General features: G+C 42.3%; 1 protein-coding gene across 1 annotated transcript in view; it reads right to left on the bottom strand.

Annotated features, from left to right (window-relative positions):
• DCC (DCC netrin 1 receptor) overlaps window positions 1-21,405 on the bottom strand; it is a 1,008,503-nt gene that overhangs the window by 120,076 nt on the left and 867,022 nt on the right. Inside the window, exon 16 of the mRNA XM_069745998.1 lies at window positions 9,059-9,154. Coding sequence (XP_069602099.1) covers window positions 9,059-9,154 — 96 coding nt within the window. The remainder of the gene's footprint in view (window positions 1-9,058; window positions 9,155-21,405) is intronic.

Below are 21,405 nucleotides of genomic sequence, written 5' to 3'. Positions count from 1 at the left end.
ATATAATGATGTGCATCAAAAGATCAAAACATAATAGCATGCACCACCCAAAGTGCTGACTAGGCAGCGGGCAATGCATGTGTCATGTGTTGACTTCCCAACGTGCATTGAGATGATAGAAGCGTACTCAGCAACGGTAGCCCTGGTGCAATGTGAAGATGCCCAAAGAGGATGCCATGCACCAGACAAAATAATAAGCTAGATGGGGGGGCTGTGACAGGTAATTGACATCAGGCTGCGGTAGGCCGGATGTGGGGCTGCGGCGGGACTCGTGAGTGGACAGATAAGAATCTATATTTATATTATTATCCTCTGTGGTCTGCATAAATCACAGAACAGGATAAGGAACATTCGATTCACATCGAATAACTTCGATGCAAATGTTGTTAGAATTATATGTTATTCATTCATTTACTTTAATTTGTTTTTGTTTTGTTTGTAATTTTATTGTTACAACAATCATCATTACCATTAAGATTAGGTTAATAATAATAGAGATGGGCATACCAGAACAGTCAAGTTTGGAGTCAGTACCGAACATCTACTGCTACGGGCATGGACACCGAACATGGACTTCACCAGGCAGTCCATGTTACTGTTCAGATTCGGCCCCCCAAACACCAGGTGTTTGTGGTACTGATCGGCGGTAAAATCATCACCTCTTGGCAGACACCCGCGGTTCCCACAATGTAAAATTGGGGATCCTAGTTAATGATAAACTTTCCTGGAGCAGCCAGTGCCAGGCAGCAGCTGCCAAGGCAAACAGGATCATGGGGTGCATTAAAAGAGGTCTGGATACACATGATGAGAGCATTATACTGCCTCTGTACAAATCCCTAGTTAGACCGCATATGGAGTACTGTGTCCAGTTTTGGGCACCGGTGCTCAGGAAGGATATAATGAAACTAGAGAGAGTACAAAGGATGGCAACAAAATTAATAAAGGGGATGGGAGAACTACAATACCCAGATAGATTAGCGAAATTAGAATTATTTAGTCTAGAAAAAAGACGACTGAGGGGCGATCTAATAACCATGTATAAGTATATAAGGGGACAATACAAATATCTCGCTGAGGATCTGTTTATACCAAGGAAGGTGATGGGCACAAGGGGGCATTCTTTGCATCTGGAGGAGAGAAGGTTTTTCCACCAACATAGAAGAGGATTCTTTACTGTTAGGGCAGTGAGAATCTGGAATTGCTTGCCTGAGGAGGTGGAGATGGCGAACTCAGTCGAGGGGTTCAAAAGAGGCCTGGATGTCTTCCTGGAGCAGAACAATATTGTAACATACAATTATTAGGTTCTGTAGAAGGACGTAGATCTGGGGATTTATTATGATGGAATATAGGCTGAACTGGATGGACAAATGTATTTTTTCGGCCTTACTAACTATGTTACTATATGTTAAAATTACATTGTAAGCCCACAGCTATGATCGGAGATATAAAGTTAACCTCCGGTCACTGGTGTGGGCTGATGGGACTACTGCTCCCATCAGCCGATACCTGCTGCTAATAACAGTGAGAGCAGGTTCAGCTGATGGGAGTATTCATAATCCGACAGAGCTTGCGTTCTAAATAAATAATTAAAAGAAAAAAAGGTGGGGGTTTCCCTGTATTTTTATAACCAGACAGGCAAAACTCACAGCTGGGGGCTGCAACCCTCAGCTGTCAGCATTAGCAAGGTTGGTTATCAAGAATAGAGGGGTCCCATGCTGTATTTTTAAATTATTTAAATAAATAATAAAAAAAACAATGTGGAGTACCCCCATATTTGACAATCAGCCTTGCTAAAGCAGACAACTGGGGTCTGGTATTCTCAGGCTAGTAAAGCGCCATTGATATTGGCCACCCCTGCCTAAAAACAGCAGCTTGCAGCCGCCCAGAAAAGGCTAATCTATTAGATGCACAAATTCTGGCACATTGTCCTGTTCTGCCCACTTGCCCTTTAGCGATGTCAAGTGGGGTTTATATTGGTGGGGTTTGTATTGTCTGGTTTGTATTGTCTGGTGACATCAAGCCCACGGCTTAGTTATGGAGACCATCATGGCATCTTTTGTCCCCATGAAGGTCTAGCCTTGAATTCCTACAAAAGACTCTAGTGTAGAGGCAGAGATCTGAGAGCCAGGGCTATAGATGTTAAACAGTACAAAATGTGATTGTGAAGAAACCAGAGTATATCTTAATTACCCAGACAACTATGTTTTTGCAAACCAATAAGAACTGACTTTTTATCTGTATATTGGCTTGTGGATTTAAGTGTTTATGTCTGGTGGGTCAATAAGACAGACTTGCAAACTGATATACTATTTAACATACTGTGTAAGTGTGTAATAGTGACTTGTACATAGTGTGTGTTTATCTTTGTTTATTGATGTGTGCTGATATGCTAATTGTGCATTGAATTCTGGAACCAGCTTGTTGACTTCTAAAGCAGAGAGGGAAAAACTGTGCAAATAGATTGAATGGTCAAGTAGTGCTACTTGATCTCATCATCATTGTTTACCTTATCTTGATGTTGGACTGAAGGACACTTGGTAATTCTAAAAATAGCTTACATGACTTGGGTATAAAAAGACTCAGAGATCACATCATTAGAGCTGAACTAACACAGAGCTACCAGCCGGACATTCTGCAAACCACCCATGGGACAAGAGACAGGACTGCAGCCAATTCATCATGGCACCATCATGAGGGACAAAGATCTATGATTCTATAGGAAAGAACCTAGGGGTTTTTGGCTCCAGTTGGAAGGACACAGATCTGATCCGGTGACCATCTCTGAACCATGGATATGTTTGGAGAAAGCCAGGTTTGGGACCCGCTGGTTGCCTGGTTCCATGGAGATGGTAGGATAAGCCAGGTGGTGATTCTCGTGTCAACTGGCTTTGGACCTTGTATGGACTCTATGGACTGTTCTTGGTCATCTCTGTTATGAACAGGTAATTCAGAATCACAATGGACATAGAGGTACAGAGCACACAAAGTGACCTGACAATTACCCAAAACAAAGGACGAGCTCTGAGACGTGGGAACTCTGCTGACCGCAATCCCTAATCCTAACACACCACACTAGAGGTAGCCGTGGATTGCGCCTAACGCTCCCTATGCAACTCGGCACAGCTTGAGAAACTAACTAGTCCTGAAGATAGAAAAATAAGCCTACCTTGCCTCAGAGAAATTCCCCAAAGGAAAAGGCAGCCCCCCACATATAATGACTGTGAGTAAAGATGAAATACAAACACAGAGATGAAATAGATTTAGCAAAGTGAGGCCCGACTTACTGAATAGACCGAGGATAGGAAAGATAGCTTTGCGGTCAACACAAAAACCTACAAACAACCACGCAGAGGGGCAAAAAGACCCTCCGCACCGACTAACGGTACGGAGGTGCTCCCTCTGCGTCTCAGAGCTTCCAGCAAGCAAGAAAAACCAATATAGCAAGCTGGACAGAAAATATAGCAAAAAAATAACACAAGCAGAACTTAGCTTATGCAGGATAAAGAGGCCACAGGAACGATCCAGGAGGAAGCAAGACCAATACTAGAACATTGACTGGAGGCCAGGATCAAAGCACCAGGTGGAGTTAAATAGAGCAGCACCTAACGACTTAACCTCATCACCTGAGGAAGGAAACTCAGAAGCCGCAGTACCACTCTCATCCACCAAAGGAAGCTCATAGACAGAACCAGCCGCAGTACCACTCATGACCACAGGAGGGAGCTTGGCCACAGAATTCACAACAGTACCCCCCCTTGAGGAGGGGTCACTGAACCCTCACCAGAGCCCCCAGGCCGACCAGGATGAGCCACATGAAAGGCACGAACCAGATCGGCAGCACGGACATCAGAGGCAAAGACCCAGGAATTATCTTCCTGACCATAACCTTTCCACTTAACCAGATACTGGAGTTTCCGTCTCGAAAAACACGAGAATCCAAAATCTTCTCCACAATATACTCCAATTCCCCTTCAACCAAAACCGGAGCAGGAGGATCAATAGATGGAACCACAGGTGCCACGTATCTCCGCAACAATGACCTATGGAACACGTTATGGATGGAAAAAGAAGCCGGAAGAGTCAAACGAAAAGACACAAGATTATACGCACCACGAAGATCTATCTTGGTGAACCAACTAGCCCCCTTAATCCGAGCAAACAAATCAGACAGCAGCAGCAAGGGGTACTGAAATTTGACCATAATTTTATTTAGAAGGTGGTAATCAATACAAGGTCTCAGCGAACCATCCTTCTTGGCCACAAAAAAGAAACCCGCTCCCAATGGCGACGATGACGGGCGAACATGACCCTTCTCCAAAGACTCCTTCACGTAACTCCGCATAGCGGCGTGCTCAGGTACAGATAAATTAAACAGTCGACCCTTAGGAAACTTACTACCAGGAATCAAATCGATAGCACAATCACAATCCCTATGCGGAGGTAGGGCATTGGACTTGGGCTCATCGAATACATCCCGGTAATCAGACAAGAACTCTGGGACCTCAGAAGGGGTGGATGATGAGATAGACAGAAATGGAACATCACCATGTACCCCCTGACAACCCCAGCTGGACACAGACATTGATTTCCAATCTAATACTGGGTTATGGACTTGTAGCCATGGCAACCCCAACACGACCACATCATGCAGATTATGCAACACCAGAAAGCGAGTATCCTCCCGGTGCGCAGGAGCCATGCACATGGTCAGCTGGGTCCAATACTGAGGCTTATTCTTGGCCAAAGGCGTAGCATCAATTCCTCTCAATGGAATAGGACACTGCAAGGGCTCCAAGACAAACCCACAGCGCCTAGCATACTCCAAGTCCATCAAATTCAGGGCAGCGCCTGAATCCACAAATGCCATGACAGAATAGGAAGACAAAGAGCAGATCAAAGTAACGGACAAAAGAAATTTCGACTGTACCGTACCAATGGTGGCAGACCTAGCGAACCGCTTAGTGCGCTTAGGACAATCGGAGATAGCATGAGTGGAATCACCACAGTAGAAACACAGACCATTCTGACGTCTGTGTTCTTGCCTTTCAGCTCTGGTCAAAGTCCTATCGCACTGCATAGGCTCAGGTTCATGCTCAGATAATACCGCCAAATGGTGCACAGATTTACGCTCGCGCAAGCGTCGACCGATCTGAATGGCCAAAGACATAGACTCATTCAGACCAGCAGGCATAGGAAATCCCACCATGACATCTTTAAGGGCTTCAGAGAGACCCTTTCTGAATATAGCTGCCAGCGCACAGTTATTCCATTGAGTGAGCACGGACCACTTTCTAAACTTCTGACAATAAATCTCTGTCTCATCCTGACCCTGACACAAAGCCAGCAAATTTTTCTCTGCCTGATCCACTGAATTGGGTTCGTCGTACAGCAATCCGAGCGCCAGAAAAAACGCATCAATATTACATAATGCAGGATCTCCTGGCGCAAGGGAAAATGCCCAGTCTTGAGGGTCGCCACGTAATAAAGAAATAATGATCTTAACTTGTTGAACTGGATCACCAGAGGAGCGGGGTTTCAGAGCCAGAAATAGTTTACAATTATTTTTAAAATTCAAAAACTTTGCTCTATCGCCAGAAAATAACTCAGGAATAGGAATCTTAGGTTCCAACATAGGATTCTGAACCACTAAATCTTGAATATTCTGTACATTTATAGCGAGATTATCCATCAAAGAGAACAGACCCTGAATGTCCATGTCCACACCTGTGTTCTGAACCACCCTGATGTAAAGGGGAAAAGAGAGACAGAACACAGTGCAAAGAAAAAAAAATGGTCTCAGAACTTCTCTTTTCCCTCTATTGAGAAGCATTAGTACTTTGGGCCTCCAGTACTGTTATGAACAGGTAATTCAGAATCACAATGGACATAGAGGTACAGAGCACACAAAGTGACCTGACAATTACCAAAAACAAAGGACGAGCTCTGAGATGTGGGAACTCTGCTGACCGCAATCCCTAATCCTAACACACCACACTAGAGGTAGCCGTGGATTGCGCCTAACGCTCCCTATGCAACTCGGCACACCCTGAGAAACTAACTAGTCCTGAAGATAGAAAAATAAGCCTACCTTGCCTCAGAGAAATTCCCCAAAGGAAAAGGCAGCCCCCCACATATAATGACTGTGAGTAAAGATGAAATACAAACACAGAGATGAAATAGATTTAGCAAAGTGAGGCCCGACTTACTGAATAGACCGAGGATAGGAAAGATAGCTTTGCGGTCAACACAAAAACCTACAAACAACCACGCAGAGGGGCAAAAAGACCCTCCGCACCGACTAACGGTACGGAGGTGCTCCCTCTGCGTCTCAGAGCTTCCAGCAAGCAAGAAAAACCAATATAGCAAGCTGGACAGAAAATATAGCAAAAAATAACACAAGCAGAACTTAGCTTATGCAGGATAAAGAGGCCACAGGAACGATCCAGGAGGAAGCAAGACCAATACTAGAACATTGACTGGAGGCCAGGATCAAAGAACCAGGTGGAGTTAAATAGAGCAGCACCTAACGACTTAACCTCATCACCTGAGGAAGGAAACTCAGAAGCCGCAGTACCACTCTCATCCACCAAAGGAAGCTCATAGACAGAACCAGCCGCAGTACCACTCATGACCACAGGAGGGAGCTTGGCCACAGAATTCACAACACATCTCCCTACGTTTGTCGTTACCTCTTCTCTGAGTGTGAATCACAGGTGGAATAGCGACTCTGGGAGCTCTGATATAACATCTACCATTATCCTGGCGAGACAGCGGAAGAGTGAGACCCTGTAATGTGCACTATGTTGGGGTAATTGCTGAGACTGTTCTGTTGGCTATGGTGTGTTGTGGTTCAATAAAGTATTGCCACACTGCCTTACCCTAACCCTGTGTTCTCTGACTAGCGTTATGACCACATTTAACGGGAGAGCTGGCGTTAGGCGGGACGATCCCTGGTCCATGCGGTTTCGGCTAGGCACCCGTCGACACCTCGTTTCCTCACAGCAATGTTTTAAATAAATGGATATCCATGAAAGACATTAACAGACCATGTCTGCAAGTGTAAGAGCTGTTGCCTTGTTGCCTCTCTGGCTCAAGGAGATGAGTTCATCTTTCAGAAAAGTTATCCTCTATTATGTATCGTACATATAAATGTAAATTAAATATATCATAATATACGTGTCTAAAGTAAAAAGAAAAATAGCGAAAAAATATCAAAATAATATAAAAATAATGAATAAAAAGATAACACGTCGAACACTTTTCAGATCAAATAAAATATTTAATTTTACTTAGCCGGCCCGGTCTCGTTTATCACACAGAGCCAGTGATGTTATCTGTATTGATTTTCACTCCAGAATATTTCGTAGCAAAATTGTGTTTTTAGAAAACAAGTGATATATATTATAATATTTTACAATGAAATAGAAATTACATATTGATTCAGGCAGTATGATGGGACAGAGGACAAGTGAAATGAAAAGCAAAGCTCCCTGGACTATTTCTTTTGGGAATAGTTCATACGAAAATCTACTTCATTAACATTTGTTTTTTTCTTGGTGATCTTTCAGATTGAATGTGATCGGACTATTTTACGGGGTTCCCTTTTGGGGTGCTATATGTTTTCAGACTTTTGTACTCTCAATGACATACAGTTCATACAAGAGAGGAACATCGTGAGAATATTCCATCAAATAAAGTCACAAAGCATAAACACTTAGAATGACATTATCTTAGATTACCCCCAAAAAATAAAGTCTAAAAAAATAAAATATATATTTATTAGATTTATTGTTTTCATTATAGTAATATTATATTATATGATAATTTCTACTGCCTTTTGTTAGGGCCCCGATGAAAAAAAAATCATTAGATAGAATATGGCTATTAAATGTGGAAATTTAAAAAAAAGATTTATTTCAAATTTCATTTTTTCCCTCAATTAGAATCTACGGGAAATTATTGCGTCTTATCATTTATTCATAAACTTGTATTAATTGATAGAAAACAGTAACATACTGGATTTAAATGATCATTAAGTAGAATATGTCTATTTAATTTGGTTGATTGTATTTTTCAATTCAATCAATAACTACTGGACTTAAAAAAAAAATTCAAAATTGAATTTTTAATTAATTTCAAAATTAGAATTCGGGGGAAATTGTTGCTTTTTATAATTTTTGCATTAACTTTACTTACTTAATAAAACACACAAATGCATTTGATTTACTTATGGTTCAGAGGGAAAAATTGTCATTAAGTAGAATATGTCTATTTAATTGTGGGTTTTTGTATTTCTATTGCAATTAATAACTACTGGACAGTCGAAAATAAAAATAAAAAAAGTGAAGAAATTGATTTCAAAATCGAATTTTTATTTAATTAAAAAATTAGAATTTGGGGAAAAATTTTGCTTCTTAGAATTTCTGCATAAACTTATTTTAATTAATAAGAAACACCATTGCATTGTATTTAGTTAAAGTTAAGCGAAAAAAGTATCATTAACAAGAATACTTATAATAATAATAATATTTATTTTTATATAGCGCTAACATATTCCGCAGCGCTTTACACACATTATCATTTTTCTATAATTGAGGTGATTTTATTTTTTATTGCAATCTATAGCTACTGGACATTAAAAAAAATAAAATAAATAAAACCTGTAGAATAAAATTAGAATTTGGGGGAAATTGTTGTTTCTTTTTATTTACAGATAAACTCTTAACTGATAGAAAACACCAATACATTTTTCTGTTAAAAAATAAAAACAAATTATACAGCCACGGAAAATATTTCTCAGAGTCTGCTTTAAGAGCTTGTTGTTTGTGTTGATCCATACAGTATTTGTATTAAATGGGCTATTATTCTGTTTTCCTTGAAACAAAATCTGTCTTTTTCTATGTTAAGTGCAGCACATTAATGAACAATAATTATAACACATTAAGCCATATTGCTTAATGTCTATTCATGTTCCTGTTCATTTTATGCAATGAGAAGGTTCTGGAAAAAAAAAATAACCTATGAAACCACATCAAAGAAAAAGCCTTTTTCCACCTACCGGTTTGAGATCGAGTTGTGGCACTTTCATATAGAGGGACCCCTTCTCCGGCATTATTAAAAGCTTTCAAAGAAATGACATAATGGGAGCTTGGTTCTGCAAACAAAACAAAAGCACATTAAAAAAAAAAGTGAGATGATATGGGAAGATAAAGTGCAGTACTCATAAATGTTGTTTGCTTTTTATCTAAGCTTAAAGTAAAGACGTAATAACAATAATTAACTATAAACGTGTTTTTATTTATATTGACCTTTATTGCAGCTTACTGACGCTAAGTCCTACAACATAAATTTTCGACTAAAAGCAGAAAGCTGTGCTTTCTTGTAAAACACTGTGTCCTTTACTCCTGATTTTTTTTTCTTGTGACAATTTTTCTCGTGCGTCATCATTAAAGCCTTTTAAGTAGGATGGATTAGGAGTAGATATTGGTATTAAAAATGGCAGCCATTGAGCGAGGAAGAAGTTATCCCATGCTGAATTCCTGAATAAGGATGTTATTGCTAAGAAGAAGATAATCTTCCAAAATACACATCTTAATGCTGGTGTTACAAGGAACTTAGAATTGAACAAGCAGATTCTGCAAAGGTCAATAATCTGCAGATTAAACTACGAGAATCTGGAGCACACGGGTTCATAGGTATAACGACATTCAGTTTTCTTGTATTGTTATGTCAGCCACATGTACATACATGAATAAATACAGTAGCTACAAAGTCTGTGAATAGTGTTAATGTGATGGCGAATAGGCAGGGGCAGGGAAAAAATTGGAGTTATATTCTTAGCTTGAGTCCTTTTAGAAAATGAGAATAACTACTAATTCTAGTTTAGATAATATAATAATGTTTCTTTATATAGTTATAACATATTTCAAAAGCTTTACTGTCAAAGCTGACACTCGACTGGAGAGAAGACCCTGCCCATAAGAGCTGTCACTCTACAGGAGAGAGGACCTTGCCCATAAGAGCTGACGCTATGACCCGGTGGCCACCTCCCCCAGCTAATGGCCAAACCTAGACCTGAGTGTTAATATACTTCCTGCTTGCTGCTGGCAAGTGCAGGTGATATTTTCTGTTTGCACTTTCCTGTTGAAGCTTGGAGCTGTAGCAGTCTGCTACCATCCTCTTTGAAGTTCTGGAGGATCTCTGTGTTTCTCTCTGAGTCTACCTAAGCTAACTACTCCCCTTGTTTAATTTATCCTTGTTGTCCTTAGTGTTACTGGGATTGACTAGTGCTCATCCTGTCCTTCCCAGTGCAGGGCTTATTGCCAGAGTCAGGCAGGGGATTAGATATTCTGCTCGGTGATAGGTGCAGAACTTATATAGGGATGATAGGGCAGGCAGGGTGACATTATAGCTGTCTAGGGGTCTCCACTCCCCCCTTCCCTAGTGTTTGGTTCCCTTTGTCTTATCCCTTCATGTTGCACTTAGCCTTTCCTACACTGTGCGTGACAATAATATGGTTACAAACATAACTTTTCTGGCTTGGGGATTTCTGACTGTGGTGTATGAAAATATTATGGCTAGGCAATAATACATGTAAGAGTTGGTCTCATAATTTCCATGAATGCAAATGGGATTCATGTTAAAAAATTGTGGCAATTTTCTGCTCTTGGCTCTGTGTATCAAAACATACAAACAGACGCATAACACCTGAGCAACAGAGGGAATACAAGGCAATGATTGACTTTACAAAGGTCACAGACATGTTATACATATTCTGATCTTCTGGTTCATAACGCAATGATAATGAACCATATACGGCCTGAGTTTTGCTTTGTTGCAGAGCCCCATAATTACTATTAATCTCTCCATTGCCCAGTGGACACATAATACATTGCGGTTGACTTTCCATACAGATCCGAAGTGGTTTAATTTTGAAGACCTTCCTAGGAGATTAATGAATAACTGACTAGCTCATTGTGAATATCATTAGGACCACTGCTAAATGAATGTATCAACAATGTGAACTTGATGTGAAGGATTTCCCGATCCTCGTTGGATACGTCATTAATTTAGCGCCTTTGTATTGATATAATATCATTGTCTGTTAGTAAAGTATATTTTTTCTTATAGATTAATGAATTACGGTACTCAGATTGTAGAGAGGCAATCGACATGAGAAAGCAATTCATGCATTATATTTCTCAAGTGTAACACCTTGTCCTTCCAGTGTTCATTGTTTAGATCTGATCTCTTGTATTCTACTTGTGCTTCAAAAAGAACATATCTCTATGACAAACCGTTTTCCATTCTGGGTCTCTAAATATGTGACGGAAGAGGTTGGTAGTTAATTTCCAGAACACTGACGTTTAATAGTGGCCATGTGGTTACTTGTGTTTGACGATTCCCACCTGGGATCAGAGAAAACGCCGATGTCAATCGTAGTAGTTTATTTTTATTGTTTTTATATATTATAACTTTCATCATTTTCGTTATTATTAGTAGTAGTAGTAGATGTTTTTATGTTCTTTTTCCATTCTGTAATTATCTTTAAATACTCAAATTAGAAGGATTTTATTTATGCTGATTCAATTCCTTTGAGCATTCGGAAATACAAATTCCCATCAGTCTGTTAACTGCAGTGTAAACTCAAGATAATAGAGAACTTCATACATAAACAATGCTTTGGGGTTCTTCTCTCTAATACACATTGTTTTTGTTCTTGTCTTGTTAAATTGTAAGAGATGTATGACTTGTTTTCACTCGAGCTGCCGCTGCATACATTAACGGGAATGAAAAATAATTTTTCACAATGGGAACCTAAGCTGAAGATAAAAGCTTCATCACGAAAAGTAGAGTCTGATACATAAGTCTTAGAAAAAAAAAGTAACTTTTAACATTAAAGAAGTGTAGAAATAACAAAAAGCAGTTTGGAGACGTGAATATTCTTTTTAAACATTTTTTTTATAGCGTAACTTGGTTCAAATCTTTTTTTAGTTGCCTAAACCCCTGAAAATTTTTGGTAATCTGTGAAGGAATTTGACTGCAGCTGTACAATTTTTTTGCAGCACCCCCAAAGGAGAAATGAAGTATTACTTCATGTCCATACAAATCTGTTGTGCTGAGTCCTCCAGAGAATATAAGACTTAGAGACGTGCTCTTTGTAATTGCTCCATGCCCTAGTTATTTATTTGAGGTCTGGAAACAAGGAAGCACTTAACTTAGACTAAACAATTCACCAACAACAACATCGAAAAATCAATGTGTCATTAGTCAGTGGCTTCCATGTGGAGTTTTCCAGTGAGAAGGAGGAACTTTTTGGTAAAACAGAATTGTGCCCATAAACTCTTAGGGCTCGCTCACACTTCTGTATAACACGGCCGAGTGCTATGTGATGTTTATTCGGATAGCACTCTACCCAATGTTATAGTACGGGGTGGATCGGCGATTATCCGAGAGTTGGATCGCACTCACCCATACAAGGCTATGGGTGCATGTGAAACATCCGGGTCCACTTGGACGTCATCAGAATGCAGACTGCGGACATCGGCAATGGAGGAAATGGAGAAATTACTTTCTCCGTCTCTTTCACACCTGTTCTACGATTCTCTCATGCAAGAGAATCAGAATACAGTAAAATGACACGCGGGTCATTTGCATATAGCATCCGGTTCTTTCGCATGAGGGAATAATCAGATGCTACTCACCAGTGTGAGCGAGCCCGTATTGATGTCACAATATTATCCATCATCAAGGCCAATATTACCTGCCATTACCTCACAGCCATACTTCTAAGGATACTGAAGGAAACTGACCAAATGTGAGTTTTTCAGTTAGGATAAAACATAAAAGAGAAATATAAAATCTACACCCCATTTTACAAAACCCACTACTAGCAAAAAGACTCTTAGCTATACAGGGTTCCATGAAAGACCTGGACCCTGATGTCTGCAAGGAGCCTAAAAACCTTTGTGCCACATAAAAAAGTGTGCTACAAATGACATATGGATTTTTGTAGGCCCTGTTATAGATTTCCCATAGGGTCCAAAGACCTATATATTTTTGCTACCATTGCATGCCCCTGTAGGTTCTAGAGATGAGGGAAACAAATTCTGATCACACCAGAATCTGAATTTCTTGTGGTTCCCTTTGGTTGAATCCAAAAAAATGGAAGCTGGGAATTTGAAGTACTATAGAGGACTAGAAAAGAGTTAAACAAATCTTATTTTCACTTCTGTGAATAACTGGTGCACCGATCGACTATACTATCCTCTATCTGCTATCTTCCTTCTGGTCGGATATTCCATTTACTCAACCAGACATTATCGCATGAGGTGTGACACATATCAATGACATATGCTCCACCCTACGTGACCACATATTACCCACATAACGTCATGTGGCATAATGAATGGGAAACCCTGCCGGTAGGAAGATAGAAATGACAATTGGAGTACCAGCAGCAGCAGGACAGGTACGCTGACGGCCAACGAGAGATAAGTGTAAGATGATTATTTTTAAGTCCTTCCCAGCCAATTTGATGAATTGGATGTGAATTGAATTCCTTCCTAAACCTGCCCTAACCAAATCCAGGGCTCAACTTTAGTAGGCACATATGTGTCTGCCCTTGACGCTCTAAAGAAGTCAACATCTCATGATACATGTTTAATACATTTTTGAGACCTACTTGAAAAAGCCTCAGCCAGCCGCATCTCATGACACATCCATTGGGTGGCCACACCTAGACAAATAAATGTCTCTCGACAGAGTATCACACAATCATGTCTTTTCCAAAGCTAGTTATCTCACTCCACTCAATTCGGGATACACTGAGCCAAAAGAAAAAGTAAGGAAGGACTCATCTGTATGTCCCTGTGAGTCTCACAGACTTTTATAGAGATCTTTTTTGTTTAGTAAGCCAGTAGCATATATTACTTATGGTTAGGCATTGCCAAGTTGCACTGTTTGTTTGGTTGGTACATTAGCTCCATTTTAATCTTATTGAAAGATTTTGTCTCAAATATTTATAGCTTAATCAAATAGTGGTTACTCCAGCTTATACCCTTCGCCATGACCATTCATTTCATTATGTTCTTGTCCGCATGAAAAACAAATATTCAATTCCATTTTTTCGTACTATCTCAAATGAGCAGCAGAAATGGAAACACAATCTCCCATTTTTTTTTAATTAAGCCAAATAATCAACAGAAAGAGATATGAAGGACATAAACTAAGCACTGGTTCACCTTCCTCTCAGCCGGCCATTAAATAATGTAGGAATAAAGAATATCATTATTTGGCCTTGATAAGGGCAATGCGCCTCTGAAGAGTTTAATTTATTATTAGCAGGAGGCTGGTATGAATATGTTTCATATCTGCCTACAAAATGAAATCTAAACTACATGGTGAGAGAGTCCGTGAGTGTAGAAATGTAATTACTTCATTGAAGTCAGATATCTGTCCATGCAGAGGACAGTGAAATGGCAAAAGTTTCAGAATAAAGGACAATTTAAAAAAAGTTTGTATGGTAAACGTGCTACAGTCACTTTGTATTCAGCCGCGGCCCTTCCAAAGTGATGGACGTGAAACAGAAGATGACTTTCGAAAACCAGGCAACAGACCAACCCAACCCTGGAGAGATAGTATGATGTAATGAGGTATTGTAGATGATAATCAAAGAGACGGATATCAAAGCCACCCTCCAATATCCAATAAAGAAGCGTATTTAAGCATGGCAGAGACTGATAATAATAGATGAAGACAACTTTGTATGCTGTGTCAGCAGTGGCTTATTCCTCAACAATTTGCATCTTGACACAAGTACTTAGAAGGCAATATTTCTCAATGTTCATAAAAAATACTGTAATGGTGGTAAACTAGTAATGTGGATGTACAGGGTCACAAATGAGTTTGGCAAAAGGTAACCTTGAGCTGGTGTCGAAAGGTCTGTGTATTCTTCACTTTAGAAAGGACGTGGGGACTTTCCTACATTGAATTTCAGGGAAATTAATGAGTAGTCTTGGTTAGCTGATCGGTAGATGAGCAGAAGTCACCAAGTTGAGGTGCCATTAAGAGTGGTGAGACTGAGCAAAAGAAGAATGTTCACATAAGTGGAGATCAGGTGAAGGTCAGAACGGGCAGTAGACAAGAAGAGTGGTTTAAGAATATAAGCTAGATTTATGCCAACATTGAGTAAGAACAAAGGTAGCTTTTCAGACTCGGAAAGTAGAAAAGCTCAGACAGTGTAAAATGGGGGAACGGTGCTTAAAAATCATGGGTGACTTGGGCATTGGTTGAGTTGTAAACGAGTGCAAGGTGGCTCACAGCTCGTGAAGCTTTGTTATTGCTAGTTTCATGTTAAATTGAATGATCTAATGTTGTGTGTGGTGTGACAATATGCACTTGTGATGTTTTAATGTAGAAATGTGACTATTAGATAGTTTTACGGTAAAAAATATGTTGTAATAAAGTCACCTGGGCAAGAAACGATTACCAAGTACCACACTCTGCAGTGGGAAGGAGATGTGAGAGGATTAGGCGGATGCTTCCTGGTTAGTGACTAGCTGGTGTTAGAAGCATGAAAAAAGGCCACAAGTTGGGCGTGTGAACAAAAGGAGACATTAATAACAAGCATGTAACTGGATTAAGAAATAGCAGACACAGCCAAAAAATTGTTAAAGGGAACCTGTCACCCCCAATATCGAAGGTGAGCTAAGCTCATCGGCATCAGGGGCTTATCTACAGCATTCTGTAATGCTGTAGATAAGTCCCCGATGTGTCCTGAAAGATGAGAAAAAGAGCTTAGATTATACTAACCTGGGCGGGCGGTCCCATCCGATGGGTGTCGCGGTCTGGTCCGGGGCCTCTCATCTTCTTAAGATGATGCCCTCTTCTTGTAGTCACGCTGCGGCTCCGGCGCAGGCGTACTGTCTGCCCTGTTGAGGGCAGAGCAAAGTACAGCAGTGCGCAGGCCCCGGGCCTCTCTGACCTTTCCCGGCGCCTGCGCACTGCAGTACTTTGCTCTGCCCTCAACAGGGCAGACAAAGTACGCCTGCACCAGAGCCGCAATGTGAAGACAAGAAGAAGACGTCATCGTAAGAAGATGGGAGGCCCCGGACCGTGACACCCATCGGACTGGACCACAGTGGGATCGCCCCTGGGTGAGTATAATGTGACCTCTTTTACTCATCTTTCAGGTTACATCAGGGTTTATCTACAGCATTACAGAATGCTGTAGATAGGTCCCTGATGCCGGTGGGCTTAGCTCACCTTCGATTTTGGGGGTGACAGGTTCCCTTTAAAGCTTGGAAAGTGGATCGGAGAAAAGGGGGAGCTCAGCTTCAGCAGGTACGAACCAGGTGTCCAATAGGGTACAACTGTGGGTTTCTGGGGACTCGTGAGACAGCAAAGGTGAAGTTGGGGCAGAGACAACGCGTAGACAGACATGGATGACTTGTCAGGGGAAAGATTGCTGAAAATGTAAGGTTCAATTTATCTACATCATCTAACTGAAATGCTATCATATAGTGCCCTGTGCTCTCTACTATAATAAATTATATGCAACAATATATGGGAATTTTGGCACCCAAAGGCCTTTTTACAACAAAGGAGGAAAGCAGTAATTAACTGGGACACATTGATTAATGGTCCCCAGGATTACATTTTTTAAGTAACAATATTATTTAAGGTACCGTCACACAACAAAATCGTTAACGATATCGTTGCAACGTCACGCTTTTGGTGACGTAGCAACGATCCCGCTAACGATCTCATTATGTGTGACAGCGACCAACGATCGGGCCCCTGCTGGGAGATCATTGGTCGTTGGGGAATGATCAGGACCATTTTTTGGTCGCTGATCACCTGCTGTCATCGCTGGATCGGCGTGTGTGACACCAATCCAGCGATGTGTTCACTTGTAATCAGGGTAAACATCGGGTTACTAAGCCCAGGGCCACGCTTAGTAACCCGATATTTACCCTGGTTACCATTGTAAAAGTTAAAAAAAAAAAAAACACTACATACTCACATTCTGATGTCTGTCATGTCCCCCGGCGTCCACTGTGTCAGCGCCGGCTGTAAAGCAGAGCACAGCGGTGACGTCACCGCTGTTACTGCCGGCGCTGACACAGTGGACGCCGGGGGACGTGACAGACATCATAATGTGAGTATGTAGTGTTTTTTTTTTACTTTTACAATGGTAACCAGGGTAAATATCGGGTTACTAAGCGCGGCCCTGCACTGTAACCCGATGTTTACCCTGGTTACCCGGGTGCTGCAGGGGGACTTCGGCATCGTTGAAGACAGTTTCAACGATGCCGAAGTCGTTCCCCTGATCCTTGGTCGCTGGAGAGAGCTGTCTGTGTGACAGCTCCCCAGCGACCACACTACGACTTACTAACGATCATGGCCCGGTCGTATCGCTGGTCGTGATTGTTGGTAAGTCATTTAGTGTGACTAAAGCATTAAGAAATTAGCTTTCAAAAAGGGGATAATCGTGCATAGCGAAATATGGAGCTCCAATAGGTCAGTACTACAAGTCGATAGGCATAACTAATAATACATCATAACATAAGAGCACATATGGGCATCATATAATTCACACCTCATTCACACCTGATTGCCCTTAACTGGGGATATATTCACATGCAGGAGTCTGCTATAGACTCAGTCTGCTGCAAATCATCTTTTAACTTCCATCTTTTAAATTACATCTTTTTAATTATGATTCTGAATTAGACTGAATTCTAGAATGCATTTGGCTACTCATCACTACTACAATATTATCATCATCTGCACCATCTAATCGAGCTGTTCTCCTCTTCCCACAGGTATGCACTGACTTTACCCAGCTCTCCCTGGCTCCAGAATATCTCTGTATACTGCATTGATTTTCCATGGTATGCACTGACTTTACCCAGCTCTCCCTGGCTCCAGAATATCTCTGTATACTGCATTGATTTTCCATGGTATGCACTGACTTTACCCAGCTCTCCCTGGCTCCAGAATATCTCTGTATACTGCATTGATTTTCCATGGTATGCACTGACTTTACCCAGCTCTCCCTGGCTCCAGAATATCTCTGTATACTGCATTGATTTTCCATGGTATGCACTGACTTTACCCAGCTCTCCCTGGCTCCAGAATATCTCTGTATACTGCATTGATTTTCCATGGTATGCACTGACTTTACCCAGCTCTCCCTGGCTCCAGAATATCTCTGTATACTGCATTGATTTTCCATGGTATGCACTGACTTTACCCAGCTCTCCCTGGCTCCAGAATATCTCTGTATACTGCATTGATTTTCCATGGTATGCACTGACTTTACCCAGCTCTCCCTGGCTCCAGAATATCTTTGTATACTGCATTGATTTTCCATGGTATGCACTGACTTTACCCAGCTCTCCCTGGCTCCAGAATATCTCTGTATACTGCATTGATTTTCCATGGTATGCACTGACTTTACCCAGCTCTCCCTGGCTTCTGAGTGTCTCTGTATATTGCACTGGCTTTTCTATGCTTCCCCTGGATCTGAGTGTCTTGGTGCAGCACATATTATCCTTTTAGTATGCTTTCTCACCTATGAGCTTGTTTCCACGACCTGTTTTCATGTCTCTCATTGTGTGATCCTGGCATCTCTTTGAGTGGTCAGTCTTACCCCTCCCTCACTTTATGACCTTTGCTTAACTCTCTACATCTGGTCTCCCATACCCAGCCACCCCCTCATTCACACCTGATTGCCCTTAACTGGGGATATATTCACATGCAGGAGTCTGCTATAGACTCAGTCTGCTGCAAATCATCTTTTAACTTCCATCTTTTAAATTACATCTTTTTAATTATGATTCTGAATTAGACTGAATTGGACTGGAATTGACTGGAAGGTAACAGAACACCAACCACTACAATGTTTCGGTTTCTTTTCTCTTTCACCCCCATACTACTTTCCTTCTTACAATCTCCTGCAATCCCTCCTCCTAGTAAGGAACTAGTCATTTCTTCCTCCATACTCCCCAGCCATCTCACCTTCCCCTCAGAACTGTTCCTCCACATACAATCCTTTTTATCCAGACACACACGGCCACATCATGTCCTATCCTGCTCCCACCTTCTAATGATCTGTCTGTTACTCCTCATTGCTGGTGACATATCCCCAAATCCCGGCCCTCCCCAATTCATCCCCACACTCGTTTCTAACCCCCTGCCACGATCCTCCGCACGTTTTCCCAACCACGACAACCTCATACCCATTCATCCAGCCCCCACTCCCCCGCTCCCCCTACTTGGAGCACTATGGAACGCACGCTCCATCTGCAACAAACTGCCATTTATCCATGACCTCTTCATCACCAACAAACTCTCCTTCCTCGGCCTCACTGAAACCTGGCTCACCCCCTCTGACTCGGCCTCTCCAGCTGCGCTCTCCTATGGCGGATTCCACCTCTCTCACACCCCTCGCCCCAGCAACAAACGCGGTGGAGAAGTTGGCTTGCTCCTGTCCGACACCTGCTCCTTTACTCCAATCCCGTTACCACCCTCCGCTACTCTTCCCTCGTTTGAGGTGCACTCTGTCCGCATCTATTCCCCCTCCAACCTCCAGCTGGCTGTCATCTACCGCCCCCCAGAACTAGCCATCTCCACCTTTCTCGACCACTTCACCACCTGGCTACTTCATTTCCTCTCTGTTGACATCCCCACTATCATCATGGGTGATTTCAATGTCCCCATTGACACTTTCACCTCAGCTACCTCTAAACTTTTATCACTGACTGCCTCCTTTGGCCTCACTCAATGGTCCTCTGAGGCCACTCACAAAGATGGCCACACACTGGACCTCATCTTCACCCGCCTCTGCTCCCTTACTAATCTCACTAACACACCCCTCCCCCTGTCTGACCACAACCTACTGACATTCTCGTCCCTCTCCTCTCCTAGTGTGCAACCCCCACTCCACAAACTCACTCACCCTCGCAGAAATCTCAAACATCTCAACTTACAATCACTCTCTGAGTCCCTTCTCCCTCTCACAGACATAGCCTCCCTTCATGACACAGATGCTGCTGCCACTTTTTATAACACCACAATAACAACAACACTCGATTCGGCCGCCCCACTCATGCATAGTAAAACTCGTACAATTAACAGGCAGCCCTGGCTGACCAGCCTGACCAAAGAATTGAGACGGGCTTCCAGGATTGCTGAGCGGAGATGGAAGCGATCCCACTCTGCCGACCACTTCACTGCATACAAGCAGTCCCTCGCCAGCTTCAAGTCTGCGCTCACTGCCGCAAAACAAACTTACTTCTCATCCCTCATATCCTCCCTGTCCCACAACCCTAAACAGCTTTTCAACACTTTAAATTCTCTACTCCGTCCCCCCGCACCTCCTCCCTCCCCCCTCATTTCTGCTGATGACTTCGCCTCTTTCTTTAAACAGAAGATCGATACGATCAGAGAAAGCTTTGGCCCACAGCGCCCACTGCCCCTCTTAGCTGCTCAACCCTGCTCCTCCAAAACCAGCTTCTCCACCATGACAGAAGATCAGCTCTCCACCCTCCTGTCAAGATCACACCTCACCACCTGCACGCTTGACCCGCTCCCATCCCACCTCATCCCTAACCTTTCCACGGTCTTCATCCCAACCCTAACGCACCTCTTCAACCTCTCACTCACAACAGGTGTCTTTCCCTCATCCTTCAAGCATGCCAAGATCACACCCATCCTCAAAAAGCCCTCCCTCGACCCATCCTCTGTGTCTAGCTATCGCCCAATATCTCTTCTCCCTTATGCCTCCAAATTGCTGGAGCAACACGTCCATCTTGAACTGTCCTCCCACTTCTCCTCCTGCTCCCTCTTTGATCGGTTACAATCAGGCTTCCGTTCCCATCACTCAACTGAAACTGCCCTAACTAAAGTCACCAATGACCTACTAACTGCCAGGAGCAAGCGACACTACTCTGTCCTCCTTCTCCTGGACTTGTCTTCTGCCTTTGACACTGTAGACCACTCCCTTTTGCTGCAAATCCTCTCATCCCTTGGCATCACAGACTTGGCCCTTTCCTGGATCTCGTCATATCTGACAGACCGAACATTCAGTGTCTCCCTCCCCCACACCACCTCCTCACTTCGCCCCTTGTCAGTCGGTGTTCCTCAAGGCTCTGTTCTAGGACCCCTACTCTTCTCCATCTACACTTTCGGCCTGGGACAGCTCATAGAATCCCACGGTATGCAGTACCATCTCTACGCTGACGACACGCAGATCTACCTCTCCGGACCTGACCTCTCCTCCTTGCTTACCAAAATCCCGCACTGTCTGTCTGCCATTTCAGCCTTCTTTTCTGCTCGCTTTCTACAACTGAACATGGACAAAACAGAATTCATCATCTTTCCCCCATCTCACTCTAC

This window comes from Ranitomeya imitator, chromosome 1, assembly GCF_032444005.1.
Source record: "Ranitomeya imitator isolate aRanImi1 chromosome 1, aRanImi1.pri, whole genome shotgun sequence".
Taxonomy (NCBI): Eukaryota; Metazoa; Chordata; class Amphibia; order Anura; family Dendrobatidae; genus Ranitomeya; species Ranitomeya imitator.
The sequence above is the reverse complement of the archived record's forward strand: the minus strand, read 5'-3'. Positions and strand labels throughout refer to the sequence as shown.